At 52.9% G+C, this 19,628-nt stretch overlaps 1 protein-coding gene across 1 annotated transcript; it reads left to right on the forward strand.

Moving 5' to 3' along the window:
- The first annotated feature begins 1,824 nt into the window (after positions 1 to 1,824).
- NT5DC2 (5'-nucleotidase domain containing 2) lies at positions 1,825 to 19,603 on the forward strand. The gene is made up of 14 exons (XM_065885535.1): positions 1,825 to 2,150; positions 14,938 to 15,122; positions 15,265 to 15,339; positions 15,604 to 15,659; positions 15,801 to 15,894; positions 16,096 to 16,224; positions 16,337 to 16,397; positions 16,482 to 16,584; positions 16,696 to 16,797; positions 17,005 to 17,086; positions 18,709 to 18,795; positions 18,891 to 19,031; positions 19,116 to 19,180; positions 19,264 to 19,603. The coding sequence occupies exons 1-14, from the start codon at positions 1,931 to 1,933 to the stop codon at positions 19,523 to 19,525; spliced, it is 1,662 nt and encodes a 553-aa protein (XP_065741607.1). The 5' UTR covers positions 1,825 to 1,930; the 3' UTR covers positions 19,526 to 19,603.
- The last annotated feature ends 25 nt before the right edge of the window (positions 19,604 to 19,628 follow it).

The raw sequence follows: 19,628 nt of genomic DNA on the forward strand, positions 1-19,628 counted from the left end.
CAATCAGAATGCGGCGGAGTGCGCGTGCTCTGTGAGGCCTAAACCAGCTGGCGCAGACTCCTCTGCTCCAGAGGCAGGGCGGGCCAAGGGGCGGGGCCTCCCACGTGGCGTCGGTCCGGCCCCGCCTCCCGGCCTCCCCGGTGCAAGCTGGTATTCGGAGTTGGCGGCCGCGCCCCCTACTCTGCCACCGCCATCTTTTTTCTTAAAGTCCTAGTAGAAGTGATGACCCTCTATGACGGACTACTAAACGGGTAGTGCACCATGCTCTAAAATGCAATTACACAACGCCTTTCATTTATTTCGAGATCGAGACTGATGCCTAGGCTTCTAAAAATAAGGTGCATTGTTGAAAGCTAACTATCATTATCACAAGAAAAGTCTAAGTAAGCATCTGAGACAAACAACCATAAAATTAAGAAAAGCTATCCTGTATGGGGCACTTTCCGTTATTCCCGGACTATTAGACAATCTAAGAAAGTCAAATGAAAACTTAGAACCAATAAGAGAGTTTGGTAACGTGGACACAAAATGTAGAAAAAAAAGAGAGATCAAGCAGCGCCTCTGAAAAGGGTAGGAGGGTCCGCCGCTGAGCTGCCAGGTCCAAGCTACAGCTTGGATAACCTGGATAACCTGCCTTCTCCCGGAGCCAACCCCACCCAACCATGCACACACAACTGGCTTGGTGCTCACTCTGGCTTCTCTTGGTGGCTCTGCGGGCTGGACACCAGAGAGCACCCATCTCCCGCCCACACGAGGCTTACATAAGCGCACACTTAGCTTACTGGGGCCCTGGGAGTGGGGAGGGCAGCCGCCCACCCATGGGCCCACCTATGGCCTCCATCCTGTGCCAGCACTTGGCCCAGGGGCTGGCACACTGTAGGTCCTCAGCCAAGGTGCAGTGAATATTGGAATGTACACCCTTAGACCCGGCGAGGACACCGCGGGGAGCATCCCACGGAAACAAGTGTCTAGCTAGCCAGCTCTCCACCGACAAGGCCCACGGGTGCAGGGTCAGCCTGCTGAAGGCCCAGAGCACATGCGCATGTGGACTTAGAAAACGGATCTGTGTGGAATACACGCAGGTGGAGAGTGGTTCTCAGCAGGAAAGAGGAATTTCGTTGTAAATCCTGGTGATATTGCTAGAAGAGCTAGAGAGTCCCGCGTGGGGAAGCGAGGAATGGAGCGGTTCGGTGCGGCCATTTGCTGAGGTAGGAACGAGGCAAGCACAGTGACCCCTGACCCACCACCTCGCTCCAAGTTAACAGAGGTCATCTGTATAAGGCACAAAGAGGGAGCGACGTCTGCTTCAGCGGACGTCGGCTGCGCTGCGGTCCCGAGGTCTCACGCAGCTTGGGGCTGGCGGCGGGGAGCGCGCGGGAAGGACTCTATCCGCCAGAGACGTGAGTGAAACGGGCCGGTCTCTGGTCCGCGGGCAGAACCGGCAGGGGCGAGGGGCGGGGAACAGGACCCCCCGCTGCAGGACTAGGGGAAGGGGCAGAGGATCTGAGGTCAGAAGGACAGGAGGTGGGGGAAGGGGCGGGTGGACCCGCCGCGCTCTGGCCCTCTCCCCTCCGAGCCCTGGCCGTCCGGAGCCTCGCGGGGACGGCCTTTCTTAGGCCCGCCAGCCTCCCTAGGGGAGGAAAGAAGGAGCCGCCATCGCCACCGTAGATTCCGAAGGGGGGCGCAGAGTCCTCCTGGGCCGCTCCGGAGACTGGGGGAGGGGGTCGGGGAGCCCGCCCCGCCCGCCCCGCCCCGTCCGGGACCTCCCGCCCCCCGGACATAGGGACGCTCCCATTGGCGGTCGGGCTCCGCGCGCCGCGCCCATTGGCCGGCCGCTGTAAGGAGCACGCGGCCACGGTGGCGGGCGTGCAGTAGGAGGGCGGTGGACGGACCGGAGGGCTGAGGGCAGCGTGGGCGGCGCTCAGTGGGCATGGCGGGTGTGGGGCTGCGGGCGGCCGCTCGGCGCTGCCTGCAGCGCCGAGACCACGGCGGGCCGCGAGCCGCCTCGTCCTCGCCCTCCTGTCCTGGTTGCGGCCCTCCGGGTCCCGGCGCCCACTGCCCCGGCGCCCCGCGCTCGGCGCCCGCCGGCGGCGCCGAGCCCAGCGCACACCTGTGGGCTCGATACCAGGACATGCGGAGACTGGTGCACGGTAGGTGAGCCCGAGCGGGAGGAGCACCGGGCGTGTAGTTCTCTTGGCGGCACACGCGAGCTTGGGCGACGGACCGACGGACCGAGTTCCAGGGTACGGCTCCCGAGTCGTCCCGGGCGCCGCTCCTCGGGGGAAGCGCCGTGGTGGGGCTCGCCAGGGCCCCAGAGCCCTAAGGCCGGGCACCCCTTCGGGAGGGACTCCGGCGGAGGGTCCTGGGGGCTTCTGGGGACTCCCGGAGGCGGGCGGGTGCGCGGTTTGTTCCTCCGCTCAGTATTCAGGAGCTTGGGGTTCCTGTAGCGGCCGCCGGAAGGCGGGCCCCGCCGTCTTTCCTCAGGGTCCCGCCTGTTGGGAGGCCGAAGCGGAAACGCCCCCAACCCCTTGTTCTCTTCGGGGCCTTTAGTTGGGGCGGGAGTACTGGGGACAAAGCCAGCCAGCCGGTGGCGCTGGCCGAAGCGGGCTCCTAGAGACTCCTGACTCAAAAAGATGCCGACTAGACTCTTCGGACGCCTCTAGATTCCGCCCTGGAGTCTCGCGCTCTCAGCTCAGGAGGGGAAGGCGTTGTTTGGAGAAACGACACCAAGTCGCCCAAGTCCCCTGGAATCCAGAAGGGTTGCTGCTTCCTTGGCCAGGGCACTTACTCCTCTATCCTCTCTCCCTCTGCAAAACTGGCAGATGAGGCCCCAGAGCACCCTGGTGAGGCCAGAGGGCTGGATATTTGTTCTGGTCTCTGGGGCCCTGCCTCTTTAGCAGACAGTTGTGGTTGGGGCTTGACGCTATCACTGACCAGCTGGGTGGCGCGCTCAGCAAGCCTCTTCCTCTCGGACCCTCAGTGTCTTACATCGGAAAACACAGTCCTGGGGCCTCTGTCACAGGGTTGTGGTGCTGACTCGGAAAGAGTCCAGGAATGGATGGGGCAACTTCAGGAGGAGACCCTCTGGGAGTGACATAGCTTTTGTCATCTTATAAGACAAAGTGGTCCTGTCTGGAAGATTCCAACTGCCTGAACGAGGACTTCCACTCCAGCTGTGTAGAGACCTGGGAGTAGTATGGGTGGACAGGACTCACAGTTTGAGGAGCTGAAGGCATAATAAGCCCTGAGGACTGGTGGTTTTGAAGCCCTTGGGCCTCTATCAGGACCATCCCTGCCTCCCCCCGCCACCCAGTGGACTGGGCATACATGGGGTGCCGTTTAAGGACCTGTCTTTGCTCTGGGCCTCGAGAAGACCCTCAGTAGAGCAGCCTGAGAAGCCTGCATTGTAGGTGTGGGGGAGAGACATAGGGAAGTCTAGTGGGCTTTATCACTCAGGGCCCACTTGGATCTTCAGATCTTCACAGAGACCCCCCCCCCCAAGCTCCTCTTGATGTGATAAGGGCAAGGTCATTTCCAAGGTGCCATAGTGAGTGCCGGGATGGACCAGCCTTGCACCCCTGGGTCCTAACTGTCCCCTTCTGGCTGGGTTTTCTTGGGGGAGATTCTAGACATTGAGACATGCTGATGCCTGTGGGCAAAACTTTGCCGGGGAGCCAGGCCCCAGGCCAGCCCCCCCCACCCCCCACCCCGAGCCTCAGTGTGGTGACACTGGAAGGCTAGGCGGAGGGGCAAAGTGATTGAGGCAGGTAGGGTGACTTGAATTCAAATCTCAGTTACATGGCCTGTTGCTAGATGGTTTGGAGCAAGTGACTTTACCTCCCTGCACTCCAGTTTCTTCCTCTGGATGATGGAGGAATAAATGTGATCACCTCATGGGATTGGAGTGAGCTCTAAGGCACCAGCAGCTGCTGGGAGGATGGCCCCCACAAGTCTCATGGCTGCCATTGAGAGGAGTTGGCCTGGAAGGTGGGGGCTGGACAGTGAGACCAGTGAATTTGGGAGGCTGGTGCAGGTGGGGGGCATATCTCCTCACCTGGCCCCATGTACCACCACAGCCCTATGGAAGAAACTGGGGCCTTCTGGTTTTCTCAGTCTAGAAGCTGGGTTAGGAGGACAGGCCTGTGGGCTGCTTCCCCATCCTGCTTTGTTCCTGGGAGGGTTGTCCATCCCTGGGAATATCCTCAAGGGCAGAGGCGAAAGTCTGGATTTGGCCAGAACTCAGTGCCAGGAAGGGGCTGCACAGCCAAGCAGACCCCTGCCCTCCTGGGGAACTACTGGGCTTTGTGCTGAGAGTCACAGATGGCACCCAGGAACTCAGGACCGTGGGAAGGGACATCTCAGAAGCAGCTTCATAAGAGAGCTGATGTCAGCTGTGTCTCATGTGCACCCAGGTGAGGAGTGTTCCATCTGTACCCACGAATCTGAAGCAGCTGCTCTTCCAGGCCTAAGGGCCACCAGAGGAACCAGCCACACCTGTTCCCCCACCCACATTCTGTACTTGTCTCCAAAGGAAAGGGGATGGGTGTGGAGCCTGTGTTCCAAAGGGACCTCTGAGGCAAATGTCTGCTCCATGGCCAAGGGCTTCTGCTTCAAGATCACAACTTGTGTCTGAGACAAAAATTAATTCACTGGAGGCTTGGGCTGTTTGGGCCTCAGCCACAGGCTAGAGGTCTCAGGAACGGGGCCACCTGGAGCCCCTGCAAGGCAGTGTGCTGTGTGTGCACCTAGTCCTGCCTGCTCCCCTCTGATTCCCTGCAACCCGTTTCTTTGAGGGAAACTGGGGACAGGGAAATGTGGGCTCCAGAGGTGCATTGCCCATTTAATCCTACATTTGCCACGGGTCCAGGTGGGAATGCTGCCCAGAGCACGTTCTGTATGACCCTCTTTTTAATTTTGTAGGTTGGTACAATTTTTATTCCCCCTTTAGAGACAAGGAAACTGAGCTCCAAAAGGTAAGGTGTGGTAATTTTCCTGAGGTCACAGCCATGCGAGGGAGGGCTCGGTCTGTTCTCTCTGACCTCAAAGCCCGTGCCCTTTCCCCATCCACCTCCCCCACTGCACAGATGGGGAAACAAAGGCAGATAAGCCTGGGAACCCTCAGCCCCCTAGGGAGCAGCCAGGGGATTGGGGTGGCTATGACTGTATCCTCAGAGGAGAGCAGCCTGGGTAATGACCCAGAACCCACCACATGTCCCACCTGTCATAATTAGCAATGTTCCCTGCCTAGAGGTGATGCTGAAAACTCGGCCTCTGTACACCACTGCTGAATCAAGTCTCGGAGACAGAGTTTTAGGTGAAGTAGAAGAGAAAAGCTTTACTGCTTTGCCAGGCAAAGGGGGACGCAGCAGGCTCCTGCCCCCAAACACTATCTCCCAACCCAGGAGGAGCTGGTAAGTTTTTCTAGCAATGGTGCAAGGGTGGGGTTGTTGAGAAGATTAGGGTGTGAGCAGGGTCTGCACGCCTTTAATTTCATCTCAGGTGGTCTCCTAATCTTGATGAGCTGCTCTGGTTCCTCAGATCTTGCCTCAGGTGGTTTCTCGGCTTTTGCTCCGTTGTCTTCCCATCCTTTCCCTTCCCGACTAACAGCTGTTCAAATCTGCCCTTTGGAACCCAGGGAAGGTCATGGAGGCTGGAGTCTGTTCCCTACAAACAAGAAATGAGGGACAGAAAGGCTTCTGTGCCCAGGAGCCCCACAGGGTCTTGCTTGGTTTCACTCCCCCCTTTTCTTTGATACTCCTCAATCTTGAGGAGAACAGATGTTGGACAAGATAAGGAATAATCGTTTTGGATAGAAATGTTAATCATAAACTTGGCAGAGGGACTGGGTTTTAATCCCCGCTTCAATTTTATCTTTCCCCAAATCTTTCAGGGAACAGGGTGATGGCCACTCAGGCTACTTCCTGCTGAAACGGGGCATAGATACCGAATTAGAAATATTAGAGGGCTTCCCTGGTGGTGCAGTGGTTAAGAATCCGCCTGCCAATGCCGGGGACACAGGTTCAAGCCCTGGCCCGGGAAGATCCCACATGCCACGGAGCAACTAAGCCCGTGCGCCACAACTACTGAGCCTGAGCTCTAGAGCCTGCAAGCCACAACTACTGAGCCTGCATGCCACAACTACTGAAGCCCATATGCCTAGAGCCTGTGCTCCGCAACAAGAGAAGCCACCACAATGAGAAGCCTGTGCATTGCAATGAAGAGTAACCCCCACTCGCTGCAAGGAGAGAACGCCTGCACACAGCAATGAAGACCCAACACAGCCAAAAATAAATAAATAAATTTATTAAAGAAACAGAAAGAAAAAACTTGAATTCCTAGTCCTGGATCCGAGGAGTCCTGTATGATTAAGATCTCAATCCCTTAGTCCACCATTTTGGTGCAACAGACCCAAGTTAAAGGTAAAACGAGTGACAACTGGATCTTTAGTAGGTGGTGTAGATCTCACTTCCCTAGAAATTCAGGAGAATCAATCGGAAACCCAGTCTGGAACTGGGCTGTTGTAGCCAGTTGTTTCCAAACAATTCCCTGTAAGGGGGAAAACTCACCAAGTCAATCCTGAAGACTCGGAAATAGGAAGCTCACCACATATCCAGCAGTTAAGAATTATCAAGAGAATCAGCATATGAATCTATAGTTTTGTGGGGAAAAGTAAAAGGTATGAGAAAGAATAAGAAAACAAAACTTCATTACACTTGTCGGAACAAATACTTAAGGTTTCCCAAAGAGTGAGATGTCCACTTCTTAGGAGTCTTGTTTGCTGGCTGTAGGCAGGCGTGGCTGGTCAGTCTCTGGTGATCATCTTACTCTAGTGTGATGTACCCATGGTTTTACTCCATCCAATTTCAGAGAGGTATGAGTGGTAAGAATATCATAGGCTCCCTTCCATTTCTCTTCAAGCTGCTGCTCAGGTTCTTGTTCTTTCCACACGTTCAGCAGCACCCTGTCTCCTGCTTTGAAGGGATGAAAGGGAGCTTCCAGGCGAGGGGAGACCTGTGAGACACAAACTCATGCTTAGCGGTTAACAATTGACCAGTCTGTTGTACATACTGCTTAACTTATTTATTTGAAGTATAGTTGATTTACCATGTGCTAATTTCTGTTACATAAAAGTGACTCAGTTATACACATATATACTTTTTTTTTTTTTTTAGGCTGCATTGGGTCTTCGCTGCTGTGCACGGTCTTTCTCTAGTTGCAGCGAGCAGGGGCTACTCTTTGTTGTGGCATGCAGGCTTCTCATTGTGGTGGCTTCTCTTGTTGCGGAGCATGGGCTCTAGGCGTGTGGGCTTCAGTAGTTGTGGCTCATGGGCTCTAGAGCACAGGCTCAGTAGTCGTGGTGCACGGGCTTAGTTGCTCCGTGGCATGTGGGATCTTTCCAGACCAGGGCTCGAACCCGTGTCCCCTGCATTGGCAGGCAGATTCTTAACCACTGTGCCACCAGGGAAGCCCTACATTATTCTTTTATAGTCTTTTCCATTATGGTTTATCCTAGGAGATTGGGTATAGTTCCTTGTGCTATACAGTAGGACCTTGTTGTTTATCCATTCTTTTTGTTTTTTTAAGATTTTTTTTTTTATTGGACCATTTTTTTTTTAAGTCTTTATTGAATTTGTTACAGTATTGTTTCTGTTTTATGTTTTGGTTTTTGGCCACGAGGCATGTGGGATCTTAGCTCCCTGACCAGGGATCAAACCCACAACCCTCTGCATTGAAAGGCAAAGTCTTAACCACTGGACTGCTAGGGAAGTCCCTGTTCATCCATTCTAAATGTAACAGTTGCATCCAGTAACCCCCAACTCCTAGTCCATCCCTCTGCCTCCCCACCTCCCCACCTCTCCCCTGGCAACCAAAAGTCTGTTCTCTATGTCTGTGAATCTGTTTGTTTTGTAGATAGGTTCATTTGTGCCCTATTTTAGATTCCACATGTAAGTGATATATATGGTATTTGTCTTTCGGACTTAGTTCACTTAGTATGATAATCTCTCGTTGCATCCATGTTTGCTGCAAATGGCATTATTTCATTCATTTTATGGCTAAGTAGTATTCCATTTTTTATGTGTACCACATCTTCTTTATCCATTCATCTGTTGAACATTTAGGTTGTTTCCATGTCTTGGCTATTGTGAATAGTCCTGCTGTGAACATAGGGGTGCATGTATCTTTTTGAATTATAGTTTTGTCTGGGTATATGCCCAGGATCGGGATTCCTGGATCATATGGTAGTTCTAGTTTTAGTTTTCTGAGGAACCTCCACACTATTTTCCATAGTGGCTGCACCAACTTGTATTCCCACCAAGAGTGGAATTCCCTTTTCTCCACACCCTCTCCAGCATTTGTTATTTGTAGACTTTTTAATGATGGGGATTCTGACTGGTGTGAAGTGGTACCTCATTGTAGTTTTGATTTGCATTTCTCTAATAATTAGTGATGTTGGGCATCTTTTCACATGCCTACTGGCCATCTAAATGTTTTCTTTGGAGAAATGTCTATTATGGTCTTCTGCCTATTTTTTGATTGGTGGTTTTTTTTCTTTTTCTTTTTTTTGTTTTTTTTTTGTTGTTGTTGTTTGTTTTTTGGCCGCACTGTGCAGCTTGCAGGATCTTAGTTCCTCAACCAGGGATGAAACCCGCACCCTCAGCAGTGAAAGTGCAGAGTCCTAACCACTGGACCTCCAGGGAATTCCCTGGGTTGTTTGTTTTTTTGTTGTTGAGTTGTATGAGCTGTTAGTATATTTTGGAGATTAACTCTTGTCTGTCTCATCATTTGCAAATATTTTCTCCCATTCCGTAGGTTGTCTTTTCATTTTTTGAGTGGTTTCCTTTGCTGTGCAAAAGCTTGTAAGTTTCATTAGGTCCCATTTGTTTATTTTTGTTTTGGGAGACTGACCTAAGAAAACATTGGTATGATTTATGTCAGAGAATGTTTTGCCTGTGCTTTTCTAGGAGTTTTATGGTGTCATGTCTTACGTTTCAGTCTTTGAGCCATTTTTAGTTTATTTTTGTGCATGGTATGAGGGTGTGTTCTAACTTCATTGATTTACATGCAGCTGTCCAACTTTCCCAGAACCATGAACTGTTTTTCTTTCTTTACTCTTAGGAGCCAAGAATGGTCGCCTGTATATAATTTCTTAAGGGCTCAACCCTCGCCTGCTTCTAGGGGCCACCCACATATGGAGGAGAGCAATTGGCAAGCCCCTGTTCTATTTTAGATGAGTTTCCTGGCATAGCTTAGCAAAAGTTCTTCATGGTGTGATCTATCTTTCTCATAGATTGGTGTCTCCATGCTGAGTGAAGTTTCCATTATATACCTAAAGCTTTATTTACTGTTTGTGTTATTTCTGCTATGGAAGCAGATCCATGGTCACTCTGAATAGTAGAGGGAAGGCTGTACCTAGGAATAATGTCCTTAAGAAGAGCTTTTGTCACTTCTAATACTTTTTCTGTTCTGGCTGGGAAGGCCTCTACTCAACCTTGATCCACGTGCAATCCTTGTAAATCTTTAGCCAAAATCTCGTTGAAGAGGGTGGGGGAATTTTTAAGTCCTTGTGGCATCCCAAGTCTGATGTAGCTCAGAAAATTCAAGTTTGCAACAATACAGAAATATGTCTGAAATCACATACACAATGGTCAATTAGTTTTACCATAGTTACTCCATTTTGACTTTCAAATGCACTCCCCTCCTCAGTGTCAAAGCAGATGTACAATGCGTGTCTGAAAGGCCACAAAACAGGCCTTTTTTTAAAGTTAAACCATGTATAAGCCAGTGACTTCCCCACACCTCAATACATGCAGATTTTTTTCATCATTTTCCCTCTGATTGCAAATCTTTCAATAGAAAGCATTGATAATCAAAATAGCTATCCCTCAATGCCGGGGTGATACAGCTGTTTGACCTGGTTGTAGATCATGTCCCTCCATGCTAGGCCTCCTTTATATTTGCCTAGTTAATCCACACTGGGGGAAAACTGATCAGGTATCGTGAACAAGCTCAGAGGTATGTTAGTGAGGAAACATTTTATAGGACATACATTTTATCATTTATACCCAGTTGTCACACGAGCATTGTACATGTGCCTTAAGCAGTAGACCCAGCTCAGTGGTATGATATGACATTTATGAGAGACCTGTATTTGTCTGAAGGTCCTTCGCATAAATCTTGAAGATGAAGCACTTCTGCAAAAGCATCAGAGTACAATAACTGTCTATAAATGACAGAAGGACTTAAAGGATGCAGTTAAACATCTGATTACAATGTAATCGATAAAGAAACTTGGTTACAATAACCAGAATTACAACTGATTACATTTGATTTAACGTACCAAATCTTAATTAAATGTTCCTCTCTGAAATGCCTCAGGGGCCCTCTGAAGCATCTCAAAGTTAGCTGGAGGTGAAAAGAACTTTTAGAAACTGCCAAACAATGCTATTTACTTAACCAAAGTGAAAAGATTTTAAAGGTGAATACAGATCACTTAAAGGCAAAGGAACTCACAAGCTGTTATCAAAAGCAGTATTTCAAGAAAAATTTAGAGGAAGAAACCCAATCCAGTCTTGTCCCAGCCCACTCCCAACAAAATTCATTTACCCAACTAAATTTCCTTTTCCTTTTCTGCAGACCTTCTACAACTTTCTGTAAACATTTGGCCCCTTTTCCATTCAAAATCAACCAGCTCTAGGGCAAAAATCACTTTTTTTTTTCCTTAGGAAAATGCAGTGCCATTCCTCATACCATCTTTTGTTCAAAACACACAACCTACTTTCCTTAAGCAACCGTGAATTGTCTTCAGCACTCTGTAGATTTATAAACATAAATACCAATAATTTCTAAAGACATGTGCTTTCTTTTTTAATATTCTTCATTCATTTATTTATGGCTGCGTCGGGTCTTAGTTGTGGCATGCGTGCTCTTCTTTGCGGCGTGCGGGGCTTCTCTCTAGTTGTGGCATGCGGGCTCCAGAGCGTGTGGGCTTAGTTGGTTGCCCCACAGCATGTGGGATCTTAGTTCCCTGACAAGGGATCAAACCCCCATCTCCTGCATTGGAAGGTAGACTCTTAATCACTGGACCACCAGGGAAGTCCCAGACATGTGCTTTCTTATAAAGAATCACAGGGTGGCACCAAATACCTTTAGTTCATACATACCTTTAGTCTCTCTGCAAAGGGAAGCCAGTATTCAGTAATTAATGTTTCAGTATCTTATTTTACTTGGAAGTGGCCTACCTATTCAATAAACTTCCATCATTTAACTTAATTTAGCACAACTCTACAATTTTAAGTTCCCAAGCACCTGGAGAGATTATTCTTAAGTAGACATTCCTAAAATACTTATTCGTAAAGAGTTTACCTAAAAACTCTTAACCTCGTTTGATTTACTTAACACTGATGATTCTAAAGACATGTCTATATTAATTAAACCAACAAGCTTAACCTACCTTCAGTAACATATCAATTCACTACTGAGTATTTCCCAGATCGTGTGGTCCAAAATTTATATTGGCCAATTTTTTAGACATTTAGATTTAGCTTGTAAGCTCTTACTTTTAAGTCAGTTAAACAGAGCTCATTTACAAGTTAGCTCCTACATAAAGACAGAACCAGAGATCTCACAGTTTTTCCACTTGAGTTTAATAAGGCCTTCTTTCCCCTGCCCTTTTTCTTCAGTCTCAGGAACTAGAGATGGTTTAGATAACATGTGTTCCTGAGGACCTAGGCACAGGGGGAAAGAAATACCAATTCCTTTTCATGGGAGCATAGCTGAAGAGCTCCTAGTTTTGTAAAAATACCCTAGGGGGTGTACAGAGATTGAACAGAGCTCTGGTCACCTATAACAAGGCTAGTCCAAAAGGGAAAATCCCAACCAACATTCCTCCACAGGCAAAGCCCCACGCAATAGGGAAGGATACACTGATGTTGTCACACGTGAGCTCTGTTATTCACGAAAGATGTCTCAACCAGTCAGTGCAAGTACTGACACACACACATACAAACAACAAACATGGTCCCACAAACAAAAGATCAGACAAGGCGTAGCCCAAAGATTCCATTTCCACTCCCGGACAGAGAATTCATAGTGGCCCACAATGAGCAGGTAGAATTTTCCCACCCTGCGCAAGCCAGAGTGGCTCACCCCAAAACAATACACATAAAAGCACAAACGACAGATAAGCTATGGCCACACAGATAATTAGAGGAGGTGTAGTTTAAAAATTCTGCTTCCACTCCCAGACAAAGGTTTCCAAACAGATTGGCTCAGTTCTTGAAAAAGAACAAACCCAGAGTTGGCTCTTGGAGAGCCCGGAGTGGCTAGCCCAGATGGAGTGGAGAGAATTCCCAGCCTTTCCATTCCTGTGACAAAAGGATTCTAGCTGAAGAATAGAATAATAATTTAGGCTACCACACAAAGGCCACCTCTCCTTACTTTTAAGAATGTACATTGGCCAAACAGAATTACAATAGAATCTCATTCTTTTTAGTCATAGGTTGATAGCTATAGGTTGACCAGTCTGCCAGAATTTTCCCCAGGGGACTATCAGATGGAATCGAAGAAGAAGCACTTCCCATGTTTGATTGAAAGAACACTCACGAAGACCAAGAACAAACCAAAGAACAAACCAAAATCCTAGCCAGCAACAGAAGCCTCAAACCAAAGAAACCAAAAACCCAAACAGAAACCAAAACGAAATGGGCTTCCAAGTCCCACTTAGCCCGTGACCTCTGCCCAAGTGGCACGCCTCTCAAATGGGATTTCCTGGAATGGAGAATCCCCCAAATGGGAACCAAGGTTCCCCCAAATGGACAGGGTCAAAGTGGCCACAGTACATGCTGGGGGGCTTCCCCAAATGCTACCTGAGGTGTTGTGACATCCCAAATGCTACTTTTATGCTTCCCCAAAATAATTCCTTGGAGTAGGAAGTCCAGGGTGGTCCAGGCAGGAGGAAGAGAGGAACATCCTCAAGGCGAAGATGACCTGGCAGCTGCTAGGGTGGTCCCTAGCGGGACCACTCCTCCACTGTCTCGTCCTGCCTCGGAGTTCCAGCTGCCAGGATGGCCGATGGGGTATGACTGGGGCCCAGCCTTCCCAGACAAGGGTCCCAGGTGATCTGGTCTCTAAAGGAATTCTTCAGCCCTCCACTCTTGAATGAGGCTGGCATGGAGAAAATCTTGGAGCATCCAATCAAGCCAGGGAACCCCCCTCCCCCGCGCCCGCCCCAGGACTGTACACGAGTCAGCCTCATGTTGGGTGCCAAATTTGATGCTAAAAACTCAGCCTCCCTGTACCAGTGCCAAATCGAATCTTGGAGACAGAGTTTTGGGTGAAGTAGAAGAGAATAGCTTTATTGCTTTGGCAGGCAAAGGGGGACAGGCTCCTGCGCCAAAAAACTATCTCCCAACCGGGGAGGAATTGGTGAGGAGTTTTTATAGCAGTCGTTCAGGGGTGGGGTTGCTGATAAGATTAGGGTGTGTGCAGGGTCTGCACTCCTTTAATCTTGTCTCAGGTGGTCTCCTAATCTCTTTTTAATTTATTTATTTTGGGCTGCACTGGGTCTTCATTGCTGCGTGCGGGCTTTCTTTAGTTGTGTCGAGCTGGGGCTACTCTTTGTTGTGGTGCGCAGGCTTCTCATTGCAGTGGCTTGTCTTGTGGAGCACAGGCTCTAGGCACGTGGGCTTCAGTAGTTGTGGCGCACAGGCTTAGTTGCTCCATGGCATGTGGGATCTTCCCAGACCAGGGCTCAAACCCATATCCCCTGCATTGGCAGGCAGATTCTTTTTTTTTTGGCTGTGTTGGGTCTTCGTTACTGCACGCGGGCTTTCTCTAGTTGGGGTGAGCAGGGGGGCTACTCTTTGTTGCAGTGCACTGGGCTTCTCATTGTGGTGGCTTCTCTTGTGGAGCAAGGGCTCCAGGCACGCAGGCTTCAGTAGTTGTGGTGCATGGGCTTAGTTGCTCTGTGGCATGTGGGATCTTCCCAGACCAGGGATCGAAGTCGTGTCCCCTGCATTGGTGGGTGGATTCTTAACCACTGCACCACCAGGGAAGTCCCAAGAGGCAGGGTTTTTTTTTTTGTGGTACGTGGACCTCTCACTGTTGTGGCCTCTCCCATTGCGGAGCACAGGCTCCGGATGCGCAGGCCCAGCAGCCATGGCTCACGGGCCCAGCTGCTCTGTGGCATGTGGGATCTTCCCGGACCAGGGCATGAATCCATGTCCCCTGCATCGGCAGGCGGATTCTTAACCACTGTGCCACCAGGGAAGCCCTGGTCTCCTAATCTTGATGAGCTTCTCTGGTTCCTCAAATCTTGCCTCAGGTTGTTTCTTGGCTGCTCCTCCCTTGTCTCCCCATCCTTTCCCTTCCCTACTAGCAGCTGTTCAAATCTGCCCTTTGGAACCCAGGGAAGGAAGGTCATGGAGGCTGGAGTCTGTTCCCTATAAACAAGAAACGGGGGACAGAAAAGCTCCTGTACCCAGGAGCCCCACAGGGTCCTGCTTGGTCCCAGGGGCAGTGAATGTCATTACGTGGACTGGTGGGCAGCTGAAATCGGATGAGAGGGGCCTCGCTGTGAGACCTGTGGCAGGTGCACAGAGCTGGGGCCCTGAGCAGCAGCGGAGCTACCCAGTACCCCTCACCTTGATAATGTTCCTAAGTCCCAACCCCAGCTTCAGGCAAGGTGGAAAGTGTCAGAGCATAGCCAGGTGTCCTATGGGGCTTATGAGAGCCTGGAGGAGGCATGGCTCAGAGCAACTGGTAGGCTGCAGGCGGTGGTATAATCCAGGACCCATAGGGTACTTACCCCACCCATGTGACCCTGGGCGAGTGACTTTTCTCTGAGCCTCAGTTTGACCTAATGCTGCATTGAGCTAAGAGTACCATTTCAGGGTGTTTCCTGATCATCCTCATTATACTTATACCTCCTTCCTCTAGACCTCCTGCCTCCTGAGGTCTGCAGTCTCCTGAACCCAGCGGCCATCTATGCCAACAACGAGATCAGCCTGCGTGATGTCGAGGTCTACGGCTTCGACTATGACTACACCCTGGCCCAGTATGCGGACACGCTGCACCCAGAGATCTTCACTGCCGCCCGTGACATCCTGATTGAGCACTACAAGGTGAGGCCAGACAGGTAGGGGTCCCAGGCCGGATCATGGGGCGCCCCTGGATGGGTGGCTGAATTCATCCCCTGAGGCAGCTGCCCAGCCAGCAGGTCTGTCAGTACTGCTGGCTCAGGCCTGACCTGATTTCCCCTGACAGTACCCGGAGGGGATTCGAAAGTATGACTACAACCCCAGCTTTGCTATCCGTGGCCTCCACTATGATATTCAGAAGGTGAGTGGCTAGACCACTGACTCCCTGGCCCCTCCTGACTGGATGTATATCAGAACTACTTCCTTAGCCGCCCGTCTCCTATGCGGGCGGGGGTGGTGCTCATCTTTCTACTCCCTTGGCCTCAAAGCTGTAGCTTCCTCTTGGCGTGCACATGATACCCTTGGTACCATCCAACTGGGGCTTCGGCATGGGGGCTAGCAAAGGCTGGCTCAGAGCTAATGGCAAACTCCTTCATTGCCCATCTTACTCCCTTGGTGCCCTCAGAGTCTTCTGATGAAGATTGATGCCTTCCATTATGTGCAACTGGGGACAGCCTACAGGTCAGTGCTAACCTTGCCCTGACCCCACCCCAGCCTGCTGCTCCAGGTCCACACTGTCCTACATCACCCCACGGTCCCCCACCCTACACCGTGGCCCGGGTTCAGGACCACTTTGGACTGGTGATCTCTGCATCCACCCAGGGGCCTTCAGCCGGTACCAGACGAAGAGGTGATCGACCTATATGGGGGCACCCAGCACATCCCACTGTACCAGATGAGTGGCTTCTATGGCAAGGTACTCGCTCCGTCTGCCACTGCTCAGGGCAGCCGGCTCCATGACCTCACAGCGGGTGCTGGCTCCCTGGGAGGCAGTGCCCACACCCTGGTGCGCCAGCCCTGACCCGCAGGCTGTGCTCCTCCACCGGTGTCCCAAGACATATTTGGAGCTCTTGGGTCTCCAGAGCTGGGGCTTGCTGAGTCAGTGGTCCTTCCTCAGGGTCCTTCCATCAAGCAGTTCATGGACATCTTCTCGCTGCCAGAGATGGCACTGCTCTCCTGCGTGGTGGACCACTTCCTGGGCCATGGCCTGGAGTTTGACCAAGCACACCTCTATAAGGATGTGACGGTGAGGGCGCTAGGCCTGCCTCCCAGTGTGGCAGGGAAGGTGAAGTCCAGCCACAGCAGGGCAGGTCCTCCTGGGCTCCACTGTGGCCTCACTGTCCCTCCACTGCCCCCAGGACGCCATTCGAGATGTGCACGTGAAGGGCCTTATGTACCAGTGGATCGAGCGGGACATGGGTAAGGGGGGATGGTTGCCCTGCTGCGGCCTGCCTGGGCAGGGTGCAGGGCTGGCCCTCACAAGCTCCCATCTCCCCCCATTAGAGAAGTACATCCTGCGAGGGGATGAGACATTCGCCGTCCTGAGCCGCCTGGTGGCGCACGGGAAACAGCTGTTCCTCATCACCAACAGTCCTTTCAGCTTCGTGTGAGCACCCCCATGTCCCCCAACCCGTGGGAGGAGGGAGCAGGGCAGGGGCCTGAGTTGGGGTGGGCAGGCCTGGAGCCTCCCTCAGACACCTGCCACCTGTCCCACCAGGGACAAGGGGATGCGGCACATGGTGGGTGCCGACTGGCGCCAACTCTTCGACGTGGTCATCGTCCAGGCAGACAAGCCCAGCTTCTTCACCGACCGGCGCAAGTATGGGCCTGGCAGGGGCGATGGGCCCAGGGAGCGGGGACTGGCCTCTGCTTGCCGCCCTGTGTGCCTGGGGTGGGGGCACCCCCTTGCTGATGGGCAGGTGAGCAGGTGGGTCTTTGCAGAGTGGGAGGTGTCCAGCCTGTGGTCCTGCCACAGACTGGAAATCAGGCCCTTTAACCCCACCCTAGGCCTTTCAACCCACCCTAGGCCTTTCAGAAAACTTGATGAGAAGGGCTCACTGCATTGGGACCGTATCACCCGCCTGGAAAAGGGCAAGATCTATCGGCAGGTGAGAGCCATCTAGGTGGGAGTTGTACCTGGTAGGGACCCCAGGGCCCAGCTACGGCCCCAGGCTGTGGCGGGGCTGCCGCATGGCCTCTTGGGCCCTGACCAGCCACCACACCTCTGTTGTGGCTCTGTCCCCTCACAGGAAGTGGCTCCCAGGGCTTGGCCCAATTGCTTGGCCTCTCTGTGCTGTGCTTTCCTCGTCTGTAAAAGAGGTATAATACTCTACTTGAGTGGTGGTGTGAAGCTCTTAGGTTGGGGCATTCGCCAAGTGCCCAATAAATGGCCCCGCTTTTGCCTCGGGCTGAGCACTCTGCTGCAGCCAGATGAGCCTGGTTGGGGCCCCTGAGTTGGGCTGGTGGGGGCAGTGCACAGGCCTCGGAGGAGACCCCTTTTCTGGCTGGCTAGGAGGGTGAGAAGGGCCTTGTGCTTGGTGGGGAAGTGTCAGGTGGCTGTGAGCAGGAGGTGATTAAGGCACTTGGCTCTGGGTGGAATGCGGAAATCCTGGCTGAGCTGGGCTTCTTGGAGATGGAGGTTCCAGAAGCTGGGAGCAGGTAAGAAGCCAGCAGTCGGGCCAGTGACAGCCACAGGGAGCAGCCTCGGGCGCCCAGTGCCAAGGTCCCAGCCCTTCACCCCTGCCGACCGCTCGGCCTTCCACCCTGCTGGCCCCCAACTGTCGGTGGCCCCCTTGGGCACCAGCTTTACCCCTCGGCTCTGAGGCTGAAGCTCCCTGTTGTCTTGGCATCCTGGCTGAGCCTGAGGAGGGTCACGCATCTTTGTGGGGAACACTGATTTTTCTTCTCTGGCAGGCTTTAGACTTCTGTATGCCTGATGTTCTGAAATTTCACTGTGTGCGGGTTCTCGTCGTCTTGGCACGTCCTCAGTGCCCCGCCCGCTCGTGCTTCCCTCCTGCTCCTCACCTTCTCTGCTTGAGCTTATTTCAACCATTAAGCCCTTCACAGCTACCTGTTTCCCCCATGGCTGTCACCTCCCCAGGCCTCTCAAACCCGCAGACTGCCTCTAGTAACTCCTTTTTGCTGGGTGTATATTCTCATTTCTGGGCTGTGGGTGCCTGCCCTGTGGAGGCTGCTGTACCTCCTGCTCTGTGCGCCCCCCCACCCACCCACAACCCCTGCCCCGGTTTCTGCTCCCCTGCCAGCTTCCTCTGCTGTGCTTGAGCCTGGCTGTTCATCTCCCCAGCTTTGGCGCAGGAGGGGCAGGCGGCCTCACGGTGAGGACTGCCATTGGTCTGCTGGGTCCCTCTGGGCTCAGGCTGAGGTGGCCTGCTTGCTTCAGGGCCATGGGGTCACTGCTGCAGTTTGTTTCCCACAAAGAGTGAACTCAACTCAATCCCTAGCTTGGGTGGGTGTGAGGGCACCGGGAGGAGAGGCCCAGGGCACCAGGCCAGGCCTATAGGAGACCTTCCTGCCCCAGGCAGACGCCCTTCCGGAGCCTGGAGGGGACAGCGAGGCCACGGGAAAGGGCAGCCCAGCATCCGGCTAGAGGGGCCTTGCTGCCTCTGGGGATTAGGGATTTGGGAAGGCTGGTGGAGAATAGCCCTGGGGGAGCCCCTTCGGCACACTGGGCTTAGCCCAGTCTCCCCGCCCATCCCCAATCTCTTCCCAGGGAAACCTGTTTGACTTCCTGCGTCTGACGGAATGGCGAGGCCCCCGTGTGCTCTACTTCGGAGACCACCTCTACAGTGACCTGGCGGTGAGGGCGGGAGGCGGGGATGGGTCGCAGTGGGGAGGGGAGGGGGATCTCCTGGCCGGCACTGAGCCCTGCCTGCCCTGCCCCCTGCCCCCCAGGATCTCATGCTGCGTCACGGCTGGCGCACAGGTGCCATTATCCCTGAGCTGGAGCGAGAGATCCGCATCATCAACACGGAGCAGTACATGCACTCGTTGACGTGGCAGCAGGCGCTCACGGGGCTACTGGAGCGTATGCAGGTGCGGGGGCAGCTGGACGTCTGCAGGGAGGTGGGGGGCCGCTGCCTGGCCGCACACACCCAGAGCACCCCTTGTCTCCCCCAGACCTACCAGGATGCTGAGTCTCGGCAGGTGCTGGCCGCCTGGATGAAGGAGCGGCAGGAGCTGAGGTGAGTGGTGGGGCCTGGGCAGGAGCCCCAGCCTAGCCCCCTCAGGAGCCCCGCCCCATGAGTGCCCACATCTCCCTCCCCAGGTGCATCACCAAGGCCCTGTTCAATGCGCAGTTCGGGAGCATCTTTCGCACCTTCCACAACCCCACCTACTTCTCGCGGCGCCTGGTGCGCTTCTCCGACCTCTACATGGCCTCCCTCAGCTGTCTGCTCAACTACCGCGTGGACTTCACCTTCTACCCCCGCCGCACGCCCCTGCAGCACGAGGCACCGCTCTGGATGGATCAGCTCTGCACCGGATGCATGAAGACACCCTTCCTGGGCGACATGGCCCACATCCGCTGAGGGTACCTTTATTGTGTGGACCAGGTCCAGCCCCTGCTGTCCCACCCACTCTGGGCAATAAAAGCCGCCTCCCTCCTGCTCATGCCTCTGCTTCAGCACTGGC

Source organism: Phocoena phocoena, chromosome 10 (assembly GCF_963924675.1).
Source record: "Phocoena phocoena chromosome 10, mPhoPho1.1, whole genome shotgun sequence".
Classification (NCBI taxonomy): Eukaryota; Metazoa; Chordata; class Mammalia; order Artiodactyla; family Phocoenidae; genus Phocoena; species Phocoena phocoena.